The sequence below is a fragment of the Hypomesus nipponensis genome, chromosome 28 (assembly GCF_054491055.1).
Source record: "Hypomesus nipponensis isolate SF chromosome 28, ASM5449105v1, whole genome shotgun sequence".
NCBI lineage: Eukaryota > Metazoa > Chordata > Actinopteri > Osmeriformes > Osmeridae > Hypomesus > Hypomesus nipponensis.
This window is the reverse complement of record NC_140388.1, coordinates 10,050,778-10,067,960: the sequence shown is the minus strand read 5'-3', so window position 1 is coordinate 10,067,960 and position 17,183 is coordinate 10,050,778. Positions and strand designations below refer to the sequence as shown.

Genomic DNA, 17,183 nt, shown 5'->3' with positions numbered 1-17,183 from the left:
CGCTCCCCTGTTGCTCTGCTACATTCCTCTTCAAGCACCACGGCCGTGTCATTCGGCACTATCTGCTTGCACGTATGGGGGCGTATTTATTTTTTTATAGTTGATTTTTTTCTGGTGCTCCAACCGACCACTGTAATGTCTCATTAAATAAAGGCGTCATCAGTCAATTTGTTCTTTGACATGACAGACCTAATGTGATCATTATGCTAATGGATTTCAGTTGAGTGCTCTGATGTCCTTGTTGAATCTTTGTAAATCCAGCCGTGTGTTTTGGGCCAGCCTGCCAGTCGACCATCGCTGTACGGGCACGTGTTGCGGATGAGCGCAGCACAGGAACAGATGCTTCCTGTCGCAGACAGCATGGCACCAGAGCCTCCCGCCCAGAACTGCACAGACTGCAGCTCGCCGCTCGCCCCGCCGGTCAGCGTGCTCAAGGCCGTGGCTCTCGGCCTCATCCTGGGCGTCTTCATCCTGTTCGGGGTCGTCGGCAACATCCTGGTCATCCTCTCGGTGGCGTGTCACAGGCACCTGCGCACCGTCACGCACTACTTCATCGTGAACCTGGCGGTGGCCGACCTTCTGCTGAGCTCCACCGTGCTGCCGTTCTCCGCCACCTTCGAGATCCTGGGCCGCTGGGTGTTCGGGCGGCCCTTCTGCGACGTGTGGGCCGCCGTGGACGTGCTGTGTTGCACCGCCTCCATCATGAGCCTCTGCGTCATCTCCGTGGACCGCTACATCGGGGTCAGCTACCCCCTCCGCTACCCGGCCATCGTGACCGAGCGCAGGGCCCTGATCGCCCTCGTGGGCCTCTGGGCGCTGTCCGTCACCATCTCCATCGGCCCGCTGTTTGGCTGGAAGGAGGCGGCGCCGGAGGACGAGACGGTCTGCAAGATCACGGAGGAGCCGGGCTACGCCATCTTCTCGGCCGTGGGCTCCTTCTACCTGCCCCTGGCCATCATCCTGGCCATGTACTGCCGCGTGTACGTGGTGGCCCGGCGGGAAAGCCTCGACCTGAGGGAGGGCCGCAAGACGGACAAGTCCGACTCGGAGTGCGTGACGCTGAGGATCCACCGCGGGAACGCCTCGGCCACGGAGGAGGAGGCGCTGCGGAGACGCACGCACTTTGCGCTGCGGCTGCTGAAGTTCTCGCGGGAGAAGAAGGCGGCCAAGACGCTGGGGATCGTGGTGGGCTGCTTCGTGCTCTGCTGGCTGCCCTTCTTCCTGGTGCTGCCCATAGGTGAGTGTCTTGTCAGAGCCTCCTCTCACATTCCGTGCACACAGTTCAGCCCACACGCGTCATGGGAGCTGTTGTTAGTGGCACTGCCGTCCCCAGACTGTGTTAATGGAAGAGTATGAAGATGGTGGCGGACTCCCAAAATAGATATTCATTACAGTGCGGATGTACCGTCATTAATCATACGCGTTTCTCTTGAACAATAATAACCACGGGAGCCCAAATTAAAAGAATAAGTTGGCTGTGGCTGTGTAATTGTATTACGTTATCAGAGATGGGGAGCGCGAACAAAATATCTGGGCGGTAAACGTAAAGCCAATTCATTTACAGTTGGGGGATGTTCCACGCCCAAAGGCACAACAGCTTGCATGCTCTTGCATGTTTCCTTGGTAATTGTGTCTTTTCACAGTCACTATTAATCTCTCTCGAAAACAATTTAAGAGAGTGGAATTGCCAATTTACATTCATAATCTATTTAATTTTATAGACACTCATTGATTTCAAATTCACCCAAAGTTACAAGTGCTTGTGAAATGATTCGATCATGTGTTTAATTAAATCGATTTTTCGAAGGACCATGAAAGGTTGTAACCGTCTGTGAGAGTCAATTGTGGCTCGTTAAGGACATGTGTAAATGGCTCGGCATGGGCAAGATAGCGATCTCATACAGTAGGAGTCATACAGTAGGAGTCATACAGTAGGAGTCATGCAGTAGGAGTCATACAGTAGGAGTCATACAGTAGGAGTCATGCAGTAGGAGTCATACAGTAGGAGTCATACAGTAGGAGTCATGCAGTAGGAGTCATACAGTAGGAGTCATACAGTAGGAGTCATGCAGTAGCAGTCATACAGTAGGAGTCATGCAGTAGGAGTCATGCAGTAGGAGTCATGCAGTAGGAGTCATACAGTAGGAGTCATACAGTAGGAGTCATGCAGTAGCAGTCATACAGTAGGAGTCATGCAGTAGGAGTCATGCAGTAGGAGTCATACAGTAGGAGTCATGCAGTAGGAGTCATGCAGTAGGAGTCATACAGTAGGAGTCATACAGTAGTGCTTCAGCCCCACTTATAGAATAGGGCTTCCTAGTCATACAGTGGGGTGTCAGTTTTTTGTGGTCTAGCCCTTCTCTCTGTCATCCAAGAAAATCAGTATGGCTGAAGGCTGGTCACAGAGCACAATGTCAGTCTCCTGCTCGTGTTTCACACACACACACACACTCACACACACACACACACACACACACACACACACTCACAAGCTCACTGTGACAACTAGCCTCCCGAGCCCACAGCAAGTCAAGTGCCTCCTCAGTCTTCTACTCTGTCAGATGCTCTTCCCTCACCCTGAGAACTCTGCCTCTCACTTATCACAACGAGGGCCCCTCATCCACGCCTTCTCAGCCGACCAAGTCACCCTGCCACCCTCTCGGATGATGTCGCTTCCTCCCTCCTCAGGGAAAGCCTCTGAGTTCTCTGGGGTTGGTTACAAGGCGGCGGAGTGGAGAGTGGGGGTTGGAGGGTTTCACAGAATATGCAGGGGATGGACTCATGGTTTGTTAGTATCATCATTTACTGTACGGAGTGGGAAAGAAAAAAAACAAGACAGTTTTCATGAGATTTCTCAAAACCCTCGGTAGATTTATAAAACAGTCTCATGCTTATAAATATAGCTACTGCAACATAGAGATTTTTTTTGTATTTTTAAAATGATCTTTCTCCCTTGCCATGGTTGACTGCCCTCTCTACAAACTTGTGAGGCCATCGAGAACAGCATGTCATATAACATCCTCCAGTTTTCCGTTAGGATTACCAAGCGATTTTCCAGGGGAGAGTTATTGCGAAGGGCCATGGGTGGTTGGTTTGGTGTGCCTTAGTCTGTTGGGGCAGACTTTATTTCCTCATAAAGTGCTGTGGGAATTTGATCATGTTGAAAGGGTAAGGAGAGCACTATCGTGGTCTTGGAAGTGAGTTTATTTAAAGACGGGCTTGCTCTTGTTTTCTCCTTGACATTCAGTCGTGGTTTTCATAGACACACAAGGAGCAGAGCTCCATCAGCTCACACGATACACGAGCTAGTTCCTCAAGCCATGCCTGCTGTTAAGTGACAAATCCCATTGTGCAAACGTAGCACTACTACATATGACATACACATGGTTTGAATTAAAAGGTTTTGGTAAAGGTAATCATCCGTCCGAGTTGAGATAAGCGACCGGGTTAAAATCTATAAGGAGGATAAAGAAGCATGGCTTGTTTAGCATTGTTTCATTGTTTCATTGTTTCTGTTAATAGATTCATGGGACTAATGTCAGATCTTCCCTCGAGCATCAAAAAAAAAATGTAAAGCAACCACAAAGAGTATTAGAATTGTTGTGTGTAGCACAGTTGGGGGGTGAAAGAGTTGTAATCCACAACCTGCCTGGGGGGGGGGGGGGGGTTCCTATCTAACTATCTCTTCTTTGTATTCATTTCCACGTCATGCTTCAAAAGCTCTCTGTGAACAGTGACCAAACTGACTCTGCGATAAAGAATTTCACAAGACAGCTCCCCCTCCTTTCGTCCCTGGGTGATAGATGATCAATTTCAAGGCCGCCCGAGACCTCCGCCATTTAATACTTTTAGTGTATCAAACACTGAAGGGGAGAAATCCCCCCCCCTCTAACAGCGACAGCATGGCCCTGCATGTAATGTGCGTCTTTAAGACCTCGCTTAAAGGCATGGCTGATATCTCTGCCTCAATGCAACAGTTCATCTTGGAGTTGTGTCAGTGTTCCAATATGGAAATCAAACAAAACATAAATTTACTGAAACAATACTAAAGGCATAAACCACCATCACTTTGTCAGTGATGACAAAGGATGTTGTTCTCTCTGAATGTTAAACTGGCTTTTGTTCGTGCAACCTCGCCTGCTCACCTTCAAAAGCATCTGTATTCTTCTGCAAACAGAGGATTGTGTTGTTCTTGTTTCCAAACATGTTCATTGTGTTGTCATTCATTTTTTCTTTCCTTCTCCCGTCTTTGGCATCTGTAGGTTCCATGTTTCCGCAGTACAGACCCTCAGACACAGTTTTCAAAATCACCTTCTGGCTGGGCTACTTCAACAGCTGCATCAACCCAATCATCTACCCATGCTCCAACCTGGAGTTTAAGAAGGCCTTCCAGAATGTTCTATGCGTGCACTGTCTGAGAAAACCAGCCAGACCCTCCCATCATCTGAGCCCAGGCATGGGGCAAAGCCAACCCCAGAATCAGCCCCTCACCCTGGGCCTGGACGGCCGAGGTGCCCCCTCTCGGATCAGTCCCTCCTCCTCCCAAGGCCTCTCCCGGACTCCGTCCTCCAGGGACGGACGGGATTGGGCGGTGTTCTCGGAGAGTTCGGCGGCTCCTTCGGTGGAGAGAGGCCGGGCCAAGGTGGCCAAACTCTGCAATAGGAGTCTACAGAAAACTTGCTGTTGTATCAGCGGCAGGCCTGGCTCCTATTGGTCCAGACCTCCACAGCCCTCCCCACACGGCACCCTGCCCGTCATTAAGATACACCAGCTCTCTCTGTGTGAGAACGGTGAAGCGGTATGACTTCCATTCGGATCAATTCTCTTTATTAATCCCAAAGGAAATAGCAGAATCTCAAAGGAAATTCATACCTACGGTCTCCGTCTCCGTACTAACGATCCACCGCTGTTAAACAGACATTAGGAGGACGTTCATGCAGTGCTGAGCCCTTTTGAGGAGGAAGAAGGAAACTAACAATGGATGCTGGAACCGATTGATGAAAATTCTGAGTTATCTTCAGAAATGTATTCTGAGCTGTGGCACAATGTGAAATAAATGTCTGGAACATTTTAGCTTTTGTCCGTCAAAGCTAGATGTTTTCAGCCTGGTCTAATTTTCTTTAAATCCATAAACCCTTTGTGAAGATTGTGATATTGTCCTACAGTTTACTGTCTAAAAGTCATGTTATTCCAATGTCCCTTGTACTTGACCATTTTAACAGTTAATAATTATATGTTGATTGGAATATTCCAGAAAATGTGTAGGGGGTTGTGAAGGTATTCCCTGAGCAGGGCCAAATTTGTATTATGTCGTTTTTTGTACATTTTATATTTCAGAAGAGTATAAGAATATATTGATACTGTATGTCAAGGCTGGGTATACTTGGGTAGTGTGTTTCCCCTGATCTGCTGTTTACCATTTTACCAAATATTTTCCTTGTGTCTTATCATGTACAGTAAGTTGTCTTCCTATTGTGAGAATTGTGCCTGTGATGAAGTGGTTCTCCCCAAGGAGTCTGAGGGCAGGCACAATGCCCGCAGCAAATGATTCACACCACCAGTCCACAGTTAAACCCCAGGAGGAGAGCGACCCTCCATGTCAAAGATTCCAATAAAGCGTATGAGATATTCTCAGCTTGGGGGCTTGTGGAATTCTCCTTTCCCACAGTTCCGAGTTCCAAACACATCCACCATACAGAGGATTCAGTGGAATTCTGAGAAAACAGTCACGTGACGTGGTCTGTGGCTTGTGAACTTCCTGCCTGGAGCCTGAGCTAGTATATCCACCAGAAGACAGTGTGACAGGAACCATCACACTGGGTCGGAGATATTCTCATTTCCGGGGGTTCTTTTTTTGGATCACACCACAAGTCCTCTCGCACACAAACAAGACTGATTTCACCACGGGCACGACACTCTCAGCTTTTCCGCTGTTTACGGTGAGGCAGTGGAAAGACTAGCCAGCACGACGAGGCAAACGATTGATTTTCTTGAGGTAATTTAGTCTGGGGTGTTACAATGCACTACCTCCTAGTGATATGGAGGGGTTTGATGTTGTGGTCTTCCCAAAGCCAAAGCACTGTCCTACCTAGGAGATATGTATCTCAGCCAAGGGGAATAGATTAAGAAGTGGGGACAGAAATAGTCCCTCCAGCAGACTGTCCCCATTGACTTTGTCTGTACTGTGACTCACTGTCTCAGTGGTGACGTTGTCAGGGAGCAACGAGCAGTGGACGTCAAGCCACAGATGGATTTAGTGAACACATTCTTTATCTCCCTTTCCGTCTATATCTCTTTCTGTCTCCGTCTCTCTCTCTTTCTCTCTCTTTCATTCTAAAAACATGAAGCAGGGTGTATACGTGTGCTGAAGCTTAAGCTGATATTCTCAAAAGTAATTGTGAAAGGGCTTACATGTTTAAATCTGAGCTTGACACGGGTGACACTTGAATACACATTGATGGGAACCCACCAGACTAAACAGACATCTTTTTTTTTCATTCATTCTTTCTCTCTTTCAAAATTCCAAGACAGGAGATGCCAAACACACGTGTCGACTGCACCTAACCTCCACCGACCTTGAAAAACCTGAAAGATATTAGAATCAAACTCCAAAGCCATTCCCTCACCCTGAATGACATGTTGACCTGCTGTTTAACAAGCCCCCGAGTAGATGATATCGAACGGGGGTAGGAAAAACAAATCAATCTTTGATTATATGGTAAGGAGGTAATAGGGAGCAGTGACCAGAATGAAATGTAATATGCTACGGTTCGTATCAACAGCTTGCGAAGAAAAACACTGATGACTCAACATGCTCATTTCCATGATTCCCCAGGTAGTTCCTTTTCTGGAAAGTCAAATTATTTATTTGTTTTTTTTGTGAAGGCTCTCTCGCTTGAGTGGGCGGTCTTATCGACCCGCTACTCTCTCTTCTCCAGCGCTATCAATTTGTGTGCCCGTATGTAAGTAGATGCTACGCTTAATTGGACAACTGTTTAAATATCAATGCCATAGTGCCTCCTTCCAGAAAACTTTGGAGGGGGAGGAGGGGAGGTGCGCTGTAATTAAAAAACCAGCCATGCTGAGTAACAAAACACAATCCCATAATCTCTGCCCTCCCTGATGTTTACAGATGCCGTCAGTGACGGTCGTGAACATGACTTGCTACGTGGGTTTCGTAAAAACGATTCCAAACCCTCAATCCAATCCTTCCACTTCCCCCAAAAAAATCTGAAACAGGAGAAAATACAAAATATAAAAGTAGTTCCTGTGTAGGTTTCTACATCATCATGAGATTCAATGATGATGACAAAAGAAGGCAGAGATAAATAACTTTGTTCAATTTTTATTGTTTGAAACCACTGAAGTCAACACACATGGTACAGGACTGGATGCCATCAGGAGTTAATCTAGAGGGCTAACAAACAAAAGTCAACCATTACGTAACCAAGGGCAACAGCGGAGCTTTTACACCATCAACACTAGGAAACTGCCTCGGCTGAGGCACACTGACTCGTTAGTGAACCTCCACCTGACGAGACGAGGAGGAGGAGGAGGGACTTCTGTACGGTGACACGGTGGACTCTGTAGAGGACAGGGTGGGTGACCACGACAACCGCCCCACAGTGCCGCATCATCAACATGCAACTGATTTCTATTGGTCCCGGCTCTGTAAGAGCTTCAGAGTGGTGTGTGGGGTAAGGGGGGGGGGGTAAAGGAATACTGTACTTCATCATAGTGACCCACATCAACACTTACAGGGTTCAGAGTACGTGCTATTCTAGAAACAGTGAAACCAGCGGCGGAACGTGACCGCGTCATCGTCAAACGGTTAATAACTTCTTTTACAAAGCACTCGTCATTGGGTCTCAAAGCACTACTTTGTACAGGCGTGGTCAGCCAGTGCTTCACAGGTACTTTTCATTGATACATGATTAGTGTGCTCTCGGTATCTATACAATAGGCAGGCAAGTGATATCCAACACGCATTCTTAAATAAGACAAACCCGATACAGTCACATAGGCCTATACTCACAATGTTGGCCTGGAAAGTTATAAAACAAAAGTTACGTCATAAAACCATGATTGAAGGAAGGATAGCAATATCCAGGCTCCCCCCCCCACCCACCCCATTATCATTTTCATCGCAGTAGTTAAGTGGAAAGAACACACAGCATCTGCACCTATACAGCATTACTCAAATAGCACCTGGTGTAGAAGGGTTGTTAGGGGCAACCTCATATCCAGCATGGCTGTCAGTGTCATTAACAACAAACAGCACTGTGATTATAGGAAGGCTGTTGTCCTGGCAACATTCAACTTTAGGGAGCTAAAGGAAGCCATAGGAAAGAGGAGGCCAAACGCTTCCTGTGAAATGTTTAAGGGATGAAAGCTTCTGCGTTCCCGTCAAGTATTCTGGCCGATGGTTCTGCCCCCGAACGCACCAGGAATTGGTTTACCCTATAAAGCTTTCTGCGTGCTGTGCATTCCATCGCAAACATTTCCTATTGTACTTTTTGTGTTTTATGTTAGAAATGATTGAACATGACAGTCGTAACAAAACACTATAACAGTAAGACTTGGGGGAGTGAGGCAAAGGGACAAGAGGAAGATTGAAGTGAATCAGATCAGCTAAGCATTCAGTGATACAGTAACAATGACAAAATAAAAGCGTAAGCGCGACCCAGATCAAATACTGAAAACTGATTTGTGAGCCAAAACCATCCTCTGCAGTTCCTTCCACGACACGATTCTACTGCCTAAAGATATTTACAGTGTCCAAAAAAAAGCTGCGTTACTTGGAACTGAAACACTCAAAAATCACCACCAGTTCATGCCATTGAAACGACCATTAAAAATATAACACCAATAAACACCATAAACAATGCTGCAATACCAACGCCCTGGTGCAGATTACTCACTGTCCGTCTATCACTGTATTGCATCGCAGCAAGTTCATTATCTCACAACTTGAATTCAAAGTGTCTGCTGCCAGAACAAGAAGGCATTTAAGTAGCTGGACAAAACCACACAGGGCTGCATCCTATTGTGCAGCTCATTCAGTAAACCAACCAAATATAGTTTGTACCAACAAAACCCAAAATATAAAACACCAAATATATATTCACATTTTCAATAGATACCTATCAATATCTACTGGGATGCGTACAGTTTAGTGGTAGAGCATTAGACTTCAGATCATGGGATCCCAGGTTCAAATCCCCCATTGTACGTCGCCATGGATGAAAGCGTCTGCTAACTGAATCCATTACATTATCATAACAATAAAAACTGCCATTGAAATTCACCCTGACTCCCCCTTAAAAAACACTTAAAACCATACAGCGGATCGTACGACACCAGACAGCACTATCCTTTTGTCTCCCTGTTTACTGTGACACAGCAGAAATGGATGGAGGATGGAGGGTGTGTTGTAAAGCGAGGGCGAGTCGGGTTGGAGGGTGAGGGGGGGGCGTGGTGAAGGGGGCCCTTGTAGCTGCAACTCCAGTCGATGAGGTGGTGGTGGGGGGGTGAACTGGCCCCCGTGTGGTGGTGGTCTCCAGCCCTCCTTGCCTCTCTGCTCAGGGGGGGCCGGGGCAGCTTAGCCCAGGTTGGTGATGTTGGCCCTGCCACCAGGGGGTGCCACGATGCGCTGGCTGCTGCGGCGTGGAACGTTGTCGTCGACTTGCGCACCTTGGCGACGAAGAGACAGAGAGGGAGGGAGAGAGAGAGGAGGGGGTGGAGAGAGAGAGCAAGACAGAGAGAGAGAGAGAGAGAGAGAGAGAGAGAGAGAGGGGGCGGAGAGAGAGAGCAGAGAGAGAGAGAGAGAGAGAGAGAGAGAGAGAGAGAGAGAGAGAGAGAGAGAGAGAGAGAGAGAGAGAGAAAGAGAGAGAGGAGGGGGCAGAGTGAAAGAGAGAGCAAGACAGACACAGAGAGACAGACAGCGAGAGAGCGAGAGCAAGAGGGAGAGTTAATGATCCTTCAGAGCACCAGGCATACATCTGGCACGAGTGCTGAGAGGTGTCCTCACCAGACAGGCTGAACCCAGACTGGTGCAGGTTGCGGACCGGCTGGGGGGCGGTGGCTGCCTGCTGCTGCTGCTGCAGCTTGGCGGGGGACGTCTTCACCGACGACACCGGGGTCATGGCCTTGGGGGTGAGGGTCACCTCGCACACGGGCCCGTCGTACAGCCCCCGGGGCACGCCGCGGAGCTCCGTCAGCTTGGAGGATGCAGCACAGACACGGGGTGGGGGGGGGCGGGGGGGAGGCCGTCAATACGACTGGTCTAACTTGCTAAGAATACAGGATATGTCCTATCTCTGGGGATCGCTACAGCCATCCACACACGCTGCAGCAATCATATCCCTGTTCAGGGTATGGGGACAGAGATCGACTCTGTTAATCAGGGTCGGTTCCAAATGGAATGCTGTGCCCCCCTACCGCCCTACCCCCCCACACCACCACCACTACCCCATTATTTTATTATAGCCAGAATAGTTTCTATCAGAGAGCTACATACAAAATGTTCCCTTGTGGAAACCAAATGCACGGCCATCCAATCGACTCTGTAGCCGAGCATGCCGTTCATCATCTATCCCCTGGCTGTCTTATTTAGTCTGTCGGAGGAGTAATCAGCCATGCGCAACAAAAAAGAGGTTCACACACACACACACACACAGCACGACCTACAAGCGCCCTGGGAGAACGAGGTCAGACGAGGGCCCGAGGCTGTTTGGTAATAGAAAGGAAAAAATAAAACACACCTGTACTACCCTTCCCCCCCCTTCCCCCCTTCCCCCCAACCATGGAGGAGGAGCTGGAGGTGCCGTGCTCACCCGGCTGCGGGCCTTGATCCTCTTGTACACGTGGTCGGGGAAGGGCTTCCTGCTCACATAGCGCCCACAGCCCTCGGTGGTGTGCAGGGTCCCCTCCTCCAGCACCATCTTCCCCTGGCTGATCACCACCTGTGGGGCGCCACGCACCTCCATGCCCTCGAAGATGTTGTACTCCACCGCCTGCAGGGGGGGGGGGGAAGCACAGGGGAGTATATCAAACAGACCTGGACGGTACACAGGAGTCGTGGCAGGGTTGGGCTTTCATGGACGGATACGGATGAGCTGATTGATGTGGCCCCGGGCTGGGCAGCTGGAGCTGCATCATCATCCTCTGAGGCCCCAGCTGATGTAGCTCCTCTACACAAAACAACACTCTGTCAGTCAGCCAGTCAATCAGCCAGTCAGTCAGCCAGTCAGTCAGCCAGATAGTCAGTCAGACAGATAGTCAATCAGATAGTCAGTCAGATAGTCAGTCAGGCAGTCAATCAGTCAGTCAGCCAGATAGTCAGTCAGCCAGATAGTCAGTCAGCCAGTCAGCCAGATAGTCAGTCAGTAGTCAGTCAGACAGACCACTGGGCCTCACCACCACCACCGAGCCTCACCACCAGGCCTCACCACCAGGCCTCACCACCAGGCCTCACCACCAGGCCTCACCAGGTTGTGGGTCTTGGCTGAGATGACCCGGCAGGCGTCGGGGTTCCACAGCACCAGGTCTGCGTCGGAGCCCACGGCGATGCGGCCCTTGCGCGGGTACAGGTTGAAGATCTTGGCGGCGTTGGTGCTGGTCACCGCCACAAACTGGTTCTCGTCCATCTTGCCGGCCACGACGCACTTGTCCCAGACGAGCGACAACCTCTCCTCGGTACCGTTGGTGCCCTCGGGGATGAGGGTGAAGTCGTCCTTGCCCACGGCGCGCTGGGAGGTGTGGAACGTGCAGTGTCCGCTCCCCGTCACCTGCAGGTCCCCGCTGAGGGGGCGCCCAGACCAACAAGAGACCGTCAGTCTAACTGAGCTGAGCGGTTGGGCTTCGAAGGAGAAATGTGTAAGCTTTATCGCCCCCTGGTGGAGGATTCACGCAACAGCACTGTCGGCAGCACCTACCAGGAGAGGAGGGAGTTGAGGTAGTCAGGGGTGCTGGGGTCGGGGCTGAGGGGAGGAGAGGTGATGTAGGAGGCAGCCTTGGCCCAGTTCTTGCTCCAGTAGTGGGTGCCGTCGGTGGCCAAGCTGGCAGAGATGGGCTCTCCGTAAACCACAGCCCCTGATGCAGGACAGAACAGCCCCAGCATGTTAGGACAAAGTACCCACTGAGAGAGACCAGTTGGTTGGTCCCCAAAAAGTATTGCAAAAACATTTAGAAATGTTCACATTTAGTACCATACACCCTTCTATATATCCACTGGATTACAGTGCCAGAATGTAGTACATAACTGTCTTATTGTTATAAACACTTTTAGCTCTTAGTATTTACCCTTCTTTCTGGCCAGGGCTATGACATCAGCGGCACTCTTGCTCATCACCTTGGTGACGTAGAGGGGGCAGTTGGTCTGGTTGGCCACGGTGACTGAGCGGTTGACTGCTTCAGCCTCCACCTTCACCACAGACACACAGAGAAGAACACAGCAGAGGGCTCAAAACACAGAGCTCATCAACTATTACTCTCGGTCTCTGCTGCTCCGACACAACCCTAACCCCGGCTATTTCCACGCCATTCACAATAAATAAGTAAATACAGATATACTGTAAATAAATGAATAAAAAATGATAAGAATTGTATTTGAATATTTTACAGCTTCCCCCCCCCCACCCTCTTAGAGCGAGAGATTGTCTCCTTCACCCAGGCAGAGCAGAGGTCAGAGGTCAAACGTTCGTACCTCCTCAGGACGGCTCAGGGCATGCCCCTCAGGCCCCGTGATGCCTAGCTCCAGGATCCTACGTTGCTCCTGCACACACACACACACACACACACACGTTTAACGAGCAGCTTTAGCAGTCGGGTCCGACAGGGATTAGATAGGACGGGGTGCTGCGTTACCTCGGCGATGATGTCCCCATTCTCGGCGTGCACCTGTGCGATGGCTCCCAGGTCTCTGACGACCCCAAACACCTCGTACATCTGCAGGGACAGGGAGGCAGGAAGACACAGCGGTCAAGACACAGGCTGGCGGTCTAGACCACACTCTGGGATTAGTAGTGGTATAAGTCTCCAGCACGAGGCAGGCCTAAACAGGCCGGAAGAGAAGGAAAACTCAATACAGAGCGTACCTGAGAGTCGGAAAGTTGGAAAACATCCTTATAAGCCAAATAGACGAGGAAAGAGTTGACACCTAAAGATAGAAAACTTATGAGCCCCAAGGTGCCAATAGACAGAAGAGAGAGGGCATTGGTAAGGAGGCAGGAAGCAGTAGTATAAAGTATAGGAAGGAAGTCATAGGAAGGAAATAGATCATGAAAAGCGAGAATCCTATTAGCAGAGTTTTATGTACCCGCCTGACAGATTCAGAGTTGTGTGCTCCAGTTGTGTGCATGCATGCGTGAGGGTGTGAGTGTGTGCGCATATGTACATGTGTGTTACTGTGTGTGTGTGTTGGTGTGTTCATACCATGATTCTTCACCAGGCTCTCCATTTCCTCCTGGATGCCCTGGTGCCAGGAAGTGATGTCCACGTGCAGAGCGTAGTCACAGCAGGACTTGCTGTCGGCCCACTCCCTCCACTGGCTGAAGGCCGCCACCAGACTCCCACCTGGCTCTGGAACCACGTGGTCAACTACAGAACACACAGATCAGTGAGTTCCACACACATCCCGGCATAGGTGCACATTTAGGGGTGGACAATAGGGACGTATCCCTACTAATGTCAAGAGACCGTTGAAACGTCCCCACCAACAATTAAAGTCAGAGCAGGGGTGATAAAAATATATATGCTGGCTCCGACAATGTTCAAACCAAACCGACACCCTTGTATCCTTACATCCCAGACTGTTTGTCATTAGAGAAGGAGACTACAAGCTGAAGTCAGTGTGACCTCTATTCCTCGGTAGCCATTCACCATTGGTAGCAATACGGAAACGACAGATATGCTTTATTTATCCCCTAGGAGAAATTGCGGTCAAAGCCACCGAGTGCACCTACTGATCATGGTGGTTCCTCCGGCCAGGGCGGCCCGGGTGCCCTGGTAGAAGTCGTCAGCTGCTACCATGCCCCGGTCGGGCATCTGGAAGCGGGTGTGCACATCGATGCCCCCGGGAATCACCATCCTGCCGTGGGCGTCGATGATCTTCACCCCGCCGGGAACAATGAGGTTCTCTCCGATCTGCCTGAGAACGAAGGGGGAGAGGGACCAGAAATGAGACATGAGAAGAAAAGTGGGATCGGGCGGCTGAGCGGTTAGGGAATTGGGCTAGTAATCCAAAAGGTTGCTGGTTTGATTCCCGGCCGTGCCAAATGACGTCGTGTCCTTGGGCTTCACCCTACTTGCCTCAGGGGGAATTTCCCTGTACTTACTGTAAGTCGCTCTGGATAAGAGCGTCTGCTAAATGACTAAATGAGAAATAAACAGGAAGACAGAGAGACGCAGTGACCATAGATAAATGGATGGACAGCCGGGCAGATGGACAGATAGATATATAGATAGGACAAAAGTCAGTTGACAAACAGGTGATGAAAGGGTGAGACTCACTTGATGACCCCATCCTCCATGTAGATATCAGCCAGGAAAGACTGGTCATCGTTCACGATCTTCCCTCCTTTGACAAGGAGACGGTCGCTCTGCGGGAAGAAACGAGTCACGCGGCTGCCTGATATTCCCTATCAGTGTTTCCCCTAGGATATCAACATAGGGGAAACACTGCCTATCCCCTCATCTACGTCCAGCTAGAAAAACAACCACCTCCTCTCACAGCAGTACCAATCACCACCCCAGCGTGCTGCTTGAGTTCAGCCGGAGAGAGGCCATGAACCGCGTGTTAGAGAGCGAGCGAGCATGGATTAGTATTGGCAGGCCCGGAGCAGCCACATCATAGCAGGCCCCCTACGGGACACAGAGCTGGCTGCTGTTTCCATGCGAGGGGAGGGTGTGCGGTGGCCTAACCCCCCTTCTCCTTAGGCCATCCCAGGGCTCTCTGGGGGGTGAAGGGAGCTTATAAAGAAGATGGAGGTTTGAGCCAGACCCCACAGGAGAGGAGATGCTTAAACTGTGTTCCCCCAGGAGAACACTAACCTGAGAGCTTCTATACATAGATCTAATGCTAATGGACGTTGTGGACACAGGATCAATAAACTGAATGCAAGGGCTAGGGGAAATTGGCCTTTTTTAATGGAATGATCGTGCTCGCAGTATTCCTAAACGGTCAAATAGCCTCTGGCTGACTTTCTGCAGGCAGCATTAAGATTTGTGGCATGACTTTGATTGTCTCATGAATTATGAGTGTTTCTCATCCTTTCACCTTTGGAGTCATCATTATCCTGCGCTAGTTTTTATAGCTGGAAAAACATGGTATCAGCACAAAGGTTGCAGGAGGAGCGATTCCTTCCAGGAATAGGTCCTCGATCTACCGGGAAAGTTGCTTGAACAACTAATACGACCATCGGTTCTGCATTTCTTTCCAGCACACTGTGTGTACAGTAGCGTAGGGTTTTAGTGTAGTAGTCTAGCTACTTCTAGAGAGACCACTTGCGAGGATCCACACTGCTTCATTTAGCCAACGAGAAAGCTTCTATTAGATACACTGATCTAAATCCTCAGTGAGGGACAGAGAAGGTATTCCACGAGGTGTGCCTACCCTCTTGGTCTGCTAAAGCAGAATCAGGCAGTGGTGACCGCATTGGAGGCAGTTGGGACAGAGCTGTCAGTGAGATGTGACAGAATGTTGGAGGGCTTAGTCAAGACTTTCTCCAGTTGTGAGGGAGACTTGACAGCTGCGTAGAGATGTTTTTAAAACTGCAACACCCCTTTAATCCCAGTACAACTATATGCTGCCTTTGAGAAGCCATGTGCCACCAATGTCTATTTCTGGTAATAGCATACTACTATCAAACAGTAGCATTGGTGTTTGACCGATTTGCTTGTAGATTCAACACCCATTACTCTCTTCAGCATCCATACTATAAAAGCTTCATGAGCGCAGCTTAGGGCAAGCTAGGGTGGATTTCCTCCAATGACCTACTTTTCAAAAGAGGTTTTCGTTCTTTCGTCTACGTTGAAACCCAACTGCAAGAGTGATCAGCATTCCAGCCTATGGATGTTTTAAGATGACAAAAGACTGTGTCGTTCATTTTTACCATCACGATAGGGTGGATAATACAAATAATTAAGAACTGAGAATAAATCTAGATAAATCTGAGTTTAAACAACACATTTACTATTAATGTACAGAAACTACGCTGCACTAACCAAGTAGACAAGCTAGCTCGTTCCCATTTCGAATGTCGGGCGATAAATACAATAGAATGCACACTGGGAACTGTGCGCGCTCCAGCAATCTGGCAAATTATAGCAAGGATGACTACCATGTAATTGGTAATAATGATGGGGGAAAAGAGACCTCAATTGTCAGAAAGGTTGGCTTTTACTGCTCCGTTATTCCGCCTTTGTTCAAATGTATGGCTGCTCGCTACCTGACTGGCAGTGCCGATGGTGATGAGAATCCTCTTCGTCAACAGCTATAGTAATCTCCGTAGCTAGCTAACAAGCCAACCGCCTGCTTGTAGCTTTTAAAACCCTATAAACATATTAGGTGCATAAAAAAAAGCAATACTCACTGTAATTCTGGGAATATTTTTCTTGCCCTGGTACCCCGACATTTTAGTGGCTTATTGTTGAGGGCCTCTGTTAGCAGTGCTGTCACTGTCTTACTGATGTAAACCAATGCTAGCTGGCTAGCAATGAAAGGAATGGATGCTCGCTCAGAGATGCTTTATAAGAACGCCTAAAGCAAAATGTATCCAGTTATGACTGGCTTCAGGGTAAAGAAACGTAGAACCCGAACCTTGTCGGCGCCAAATAAATAATATCTACCTAACCTGTTACTACTGGTTTTTCTATATGACAAGCTCACGTTCAAGGACTCTTCCAAGCTCTTTAAACCCAGTGTTGTGCGCCCATATGCACCCCCACCCTGAAAAGCACCCCTCGCGATAGCGCGCACAAATCACTCTAATCAAAAAGTGAAAGATTTAGTTATTATATCCCAACCAGAGGAAAGATAGTTGTATAACATTGTAATTTGTTGTTAAAAGAATAGAAGAGAATAACGTCTGTTATATTTAGTAAATGACTGATCATGATTCAAAACGTATAGTCACGAACACGAATCAATTCCTTTCTTGCTAAACGACATCGCATTCATATAC

At 48.9% G+C, this 17,183-nt stretch overlaps 2 protein-coding genes across 2 annotated transcripts; one reads left to right on the top strand and one right to left on the bottom strand.

Moving 5' to 3' along the window:
• Positions 1 to 281: 281 nt before the first annotated feature.
• On the top strand, positions 282 to 5,619 carry adra1aa (adrenoceptor alpha 1Aa). Its single transcript, XM_084694841.1, has 2 exons — positions 282 to 1,237; positions 4,263 to 5,619. Exons 1-2 carry the CDS (start codon positions 319 to 321, stop codon positions 4,802 to 4,804), a joined length of 1,461 nt encoding a protein of 486 aa, XP_084550967.1. The 5' UTR covers positions 282 to 318; the 3' UTR covers positions 4,805 to 5,619.
• A 2,510-nt stretch (positions 5,620 to 8,129) lies between these two features.
• Positions 8,130 to 16,904, bottom strand: dpysl2a (dihydropyrimidinase like 2a). The gene is made up of 13 exons (XM_084694545.1): positions 16,593 to 16,904; positions 14,512 to 14,600; positions 13,965 to 14,149; positions 13,435 to 13,599; positions 13,098 to 13,159; positions 12,868 to 12,948; positions 12,707 to 12,775; positions 12,304 to 12,424; positions 11,937 to 12,093; positions 11,490 to 11,802; positions 10,836 to 11,015; positions 10,031 to 10,220; positions 8,130 to 9,693 (listed from the first exon to the last, which is right to left on the bottom strand). The coding sequence occupies exons 1-13, from the start codon at positions 16,632 to 16,634 to the stop codon at positions 9,602 to 9,604; spliced, it is 1,746 nt and encodes a 581-aa protein (XP_084550671.1). The 5' UTR covers positions 16,635 to 16,904; the 3' UTR covers positions 8,130 to 9,601.
• Between the last annotated feature and the right edge of the window lie 279 nt (positions 16,905 to 17,183).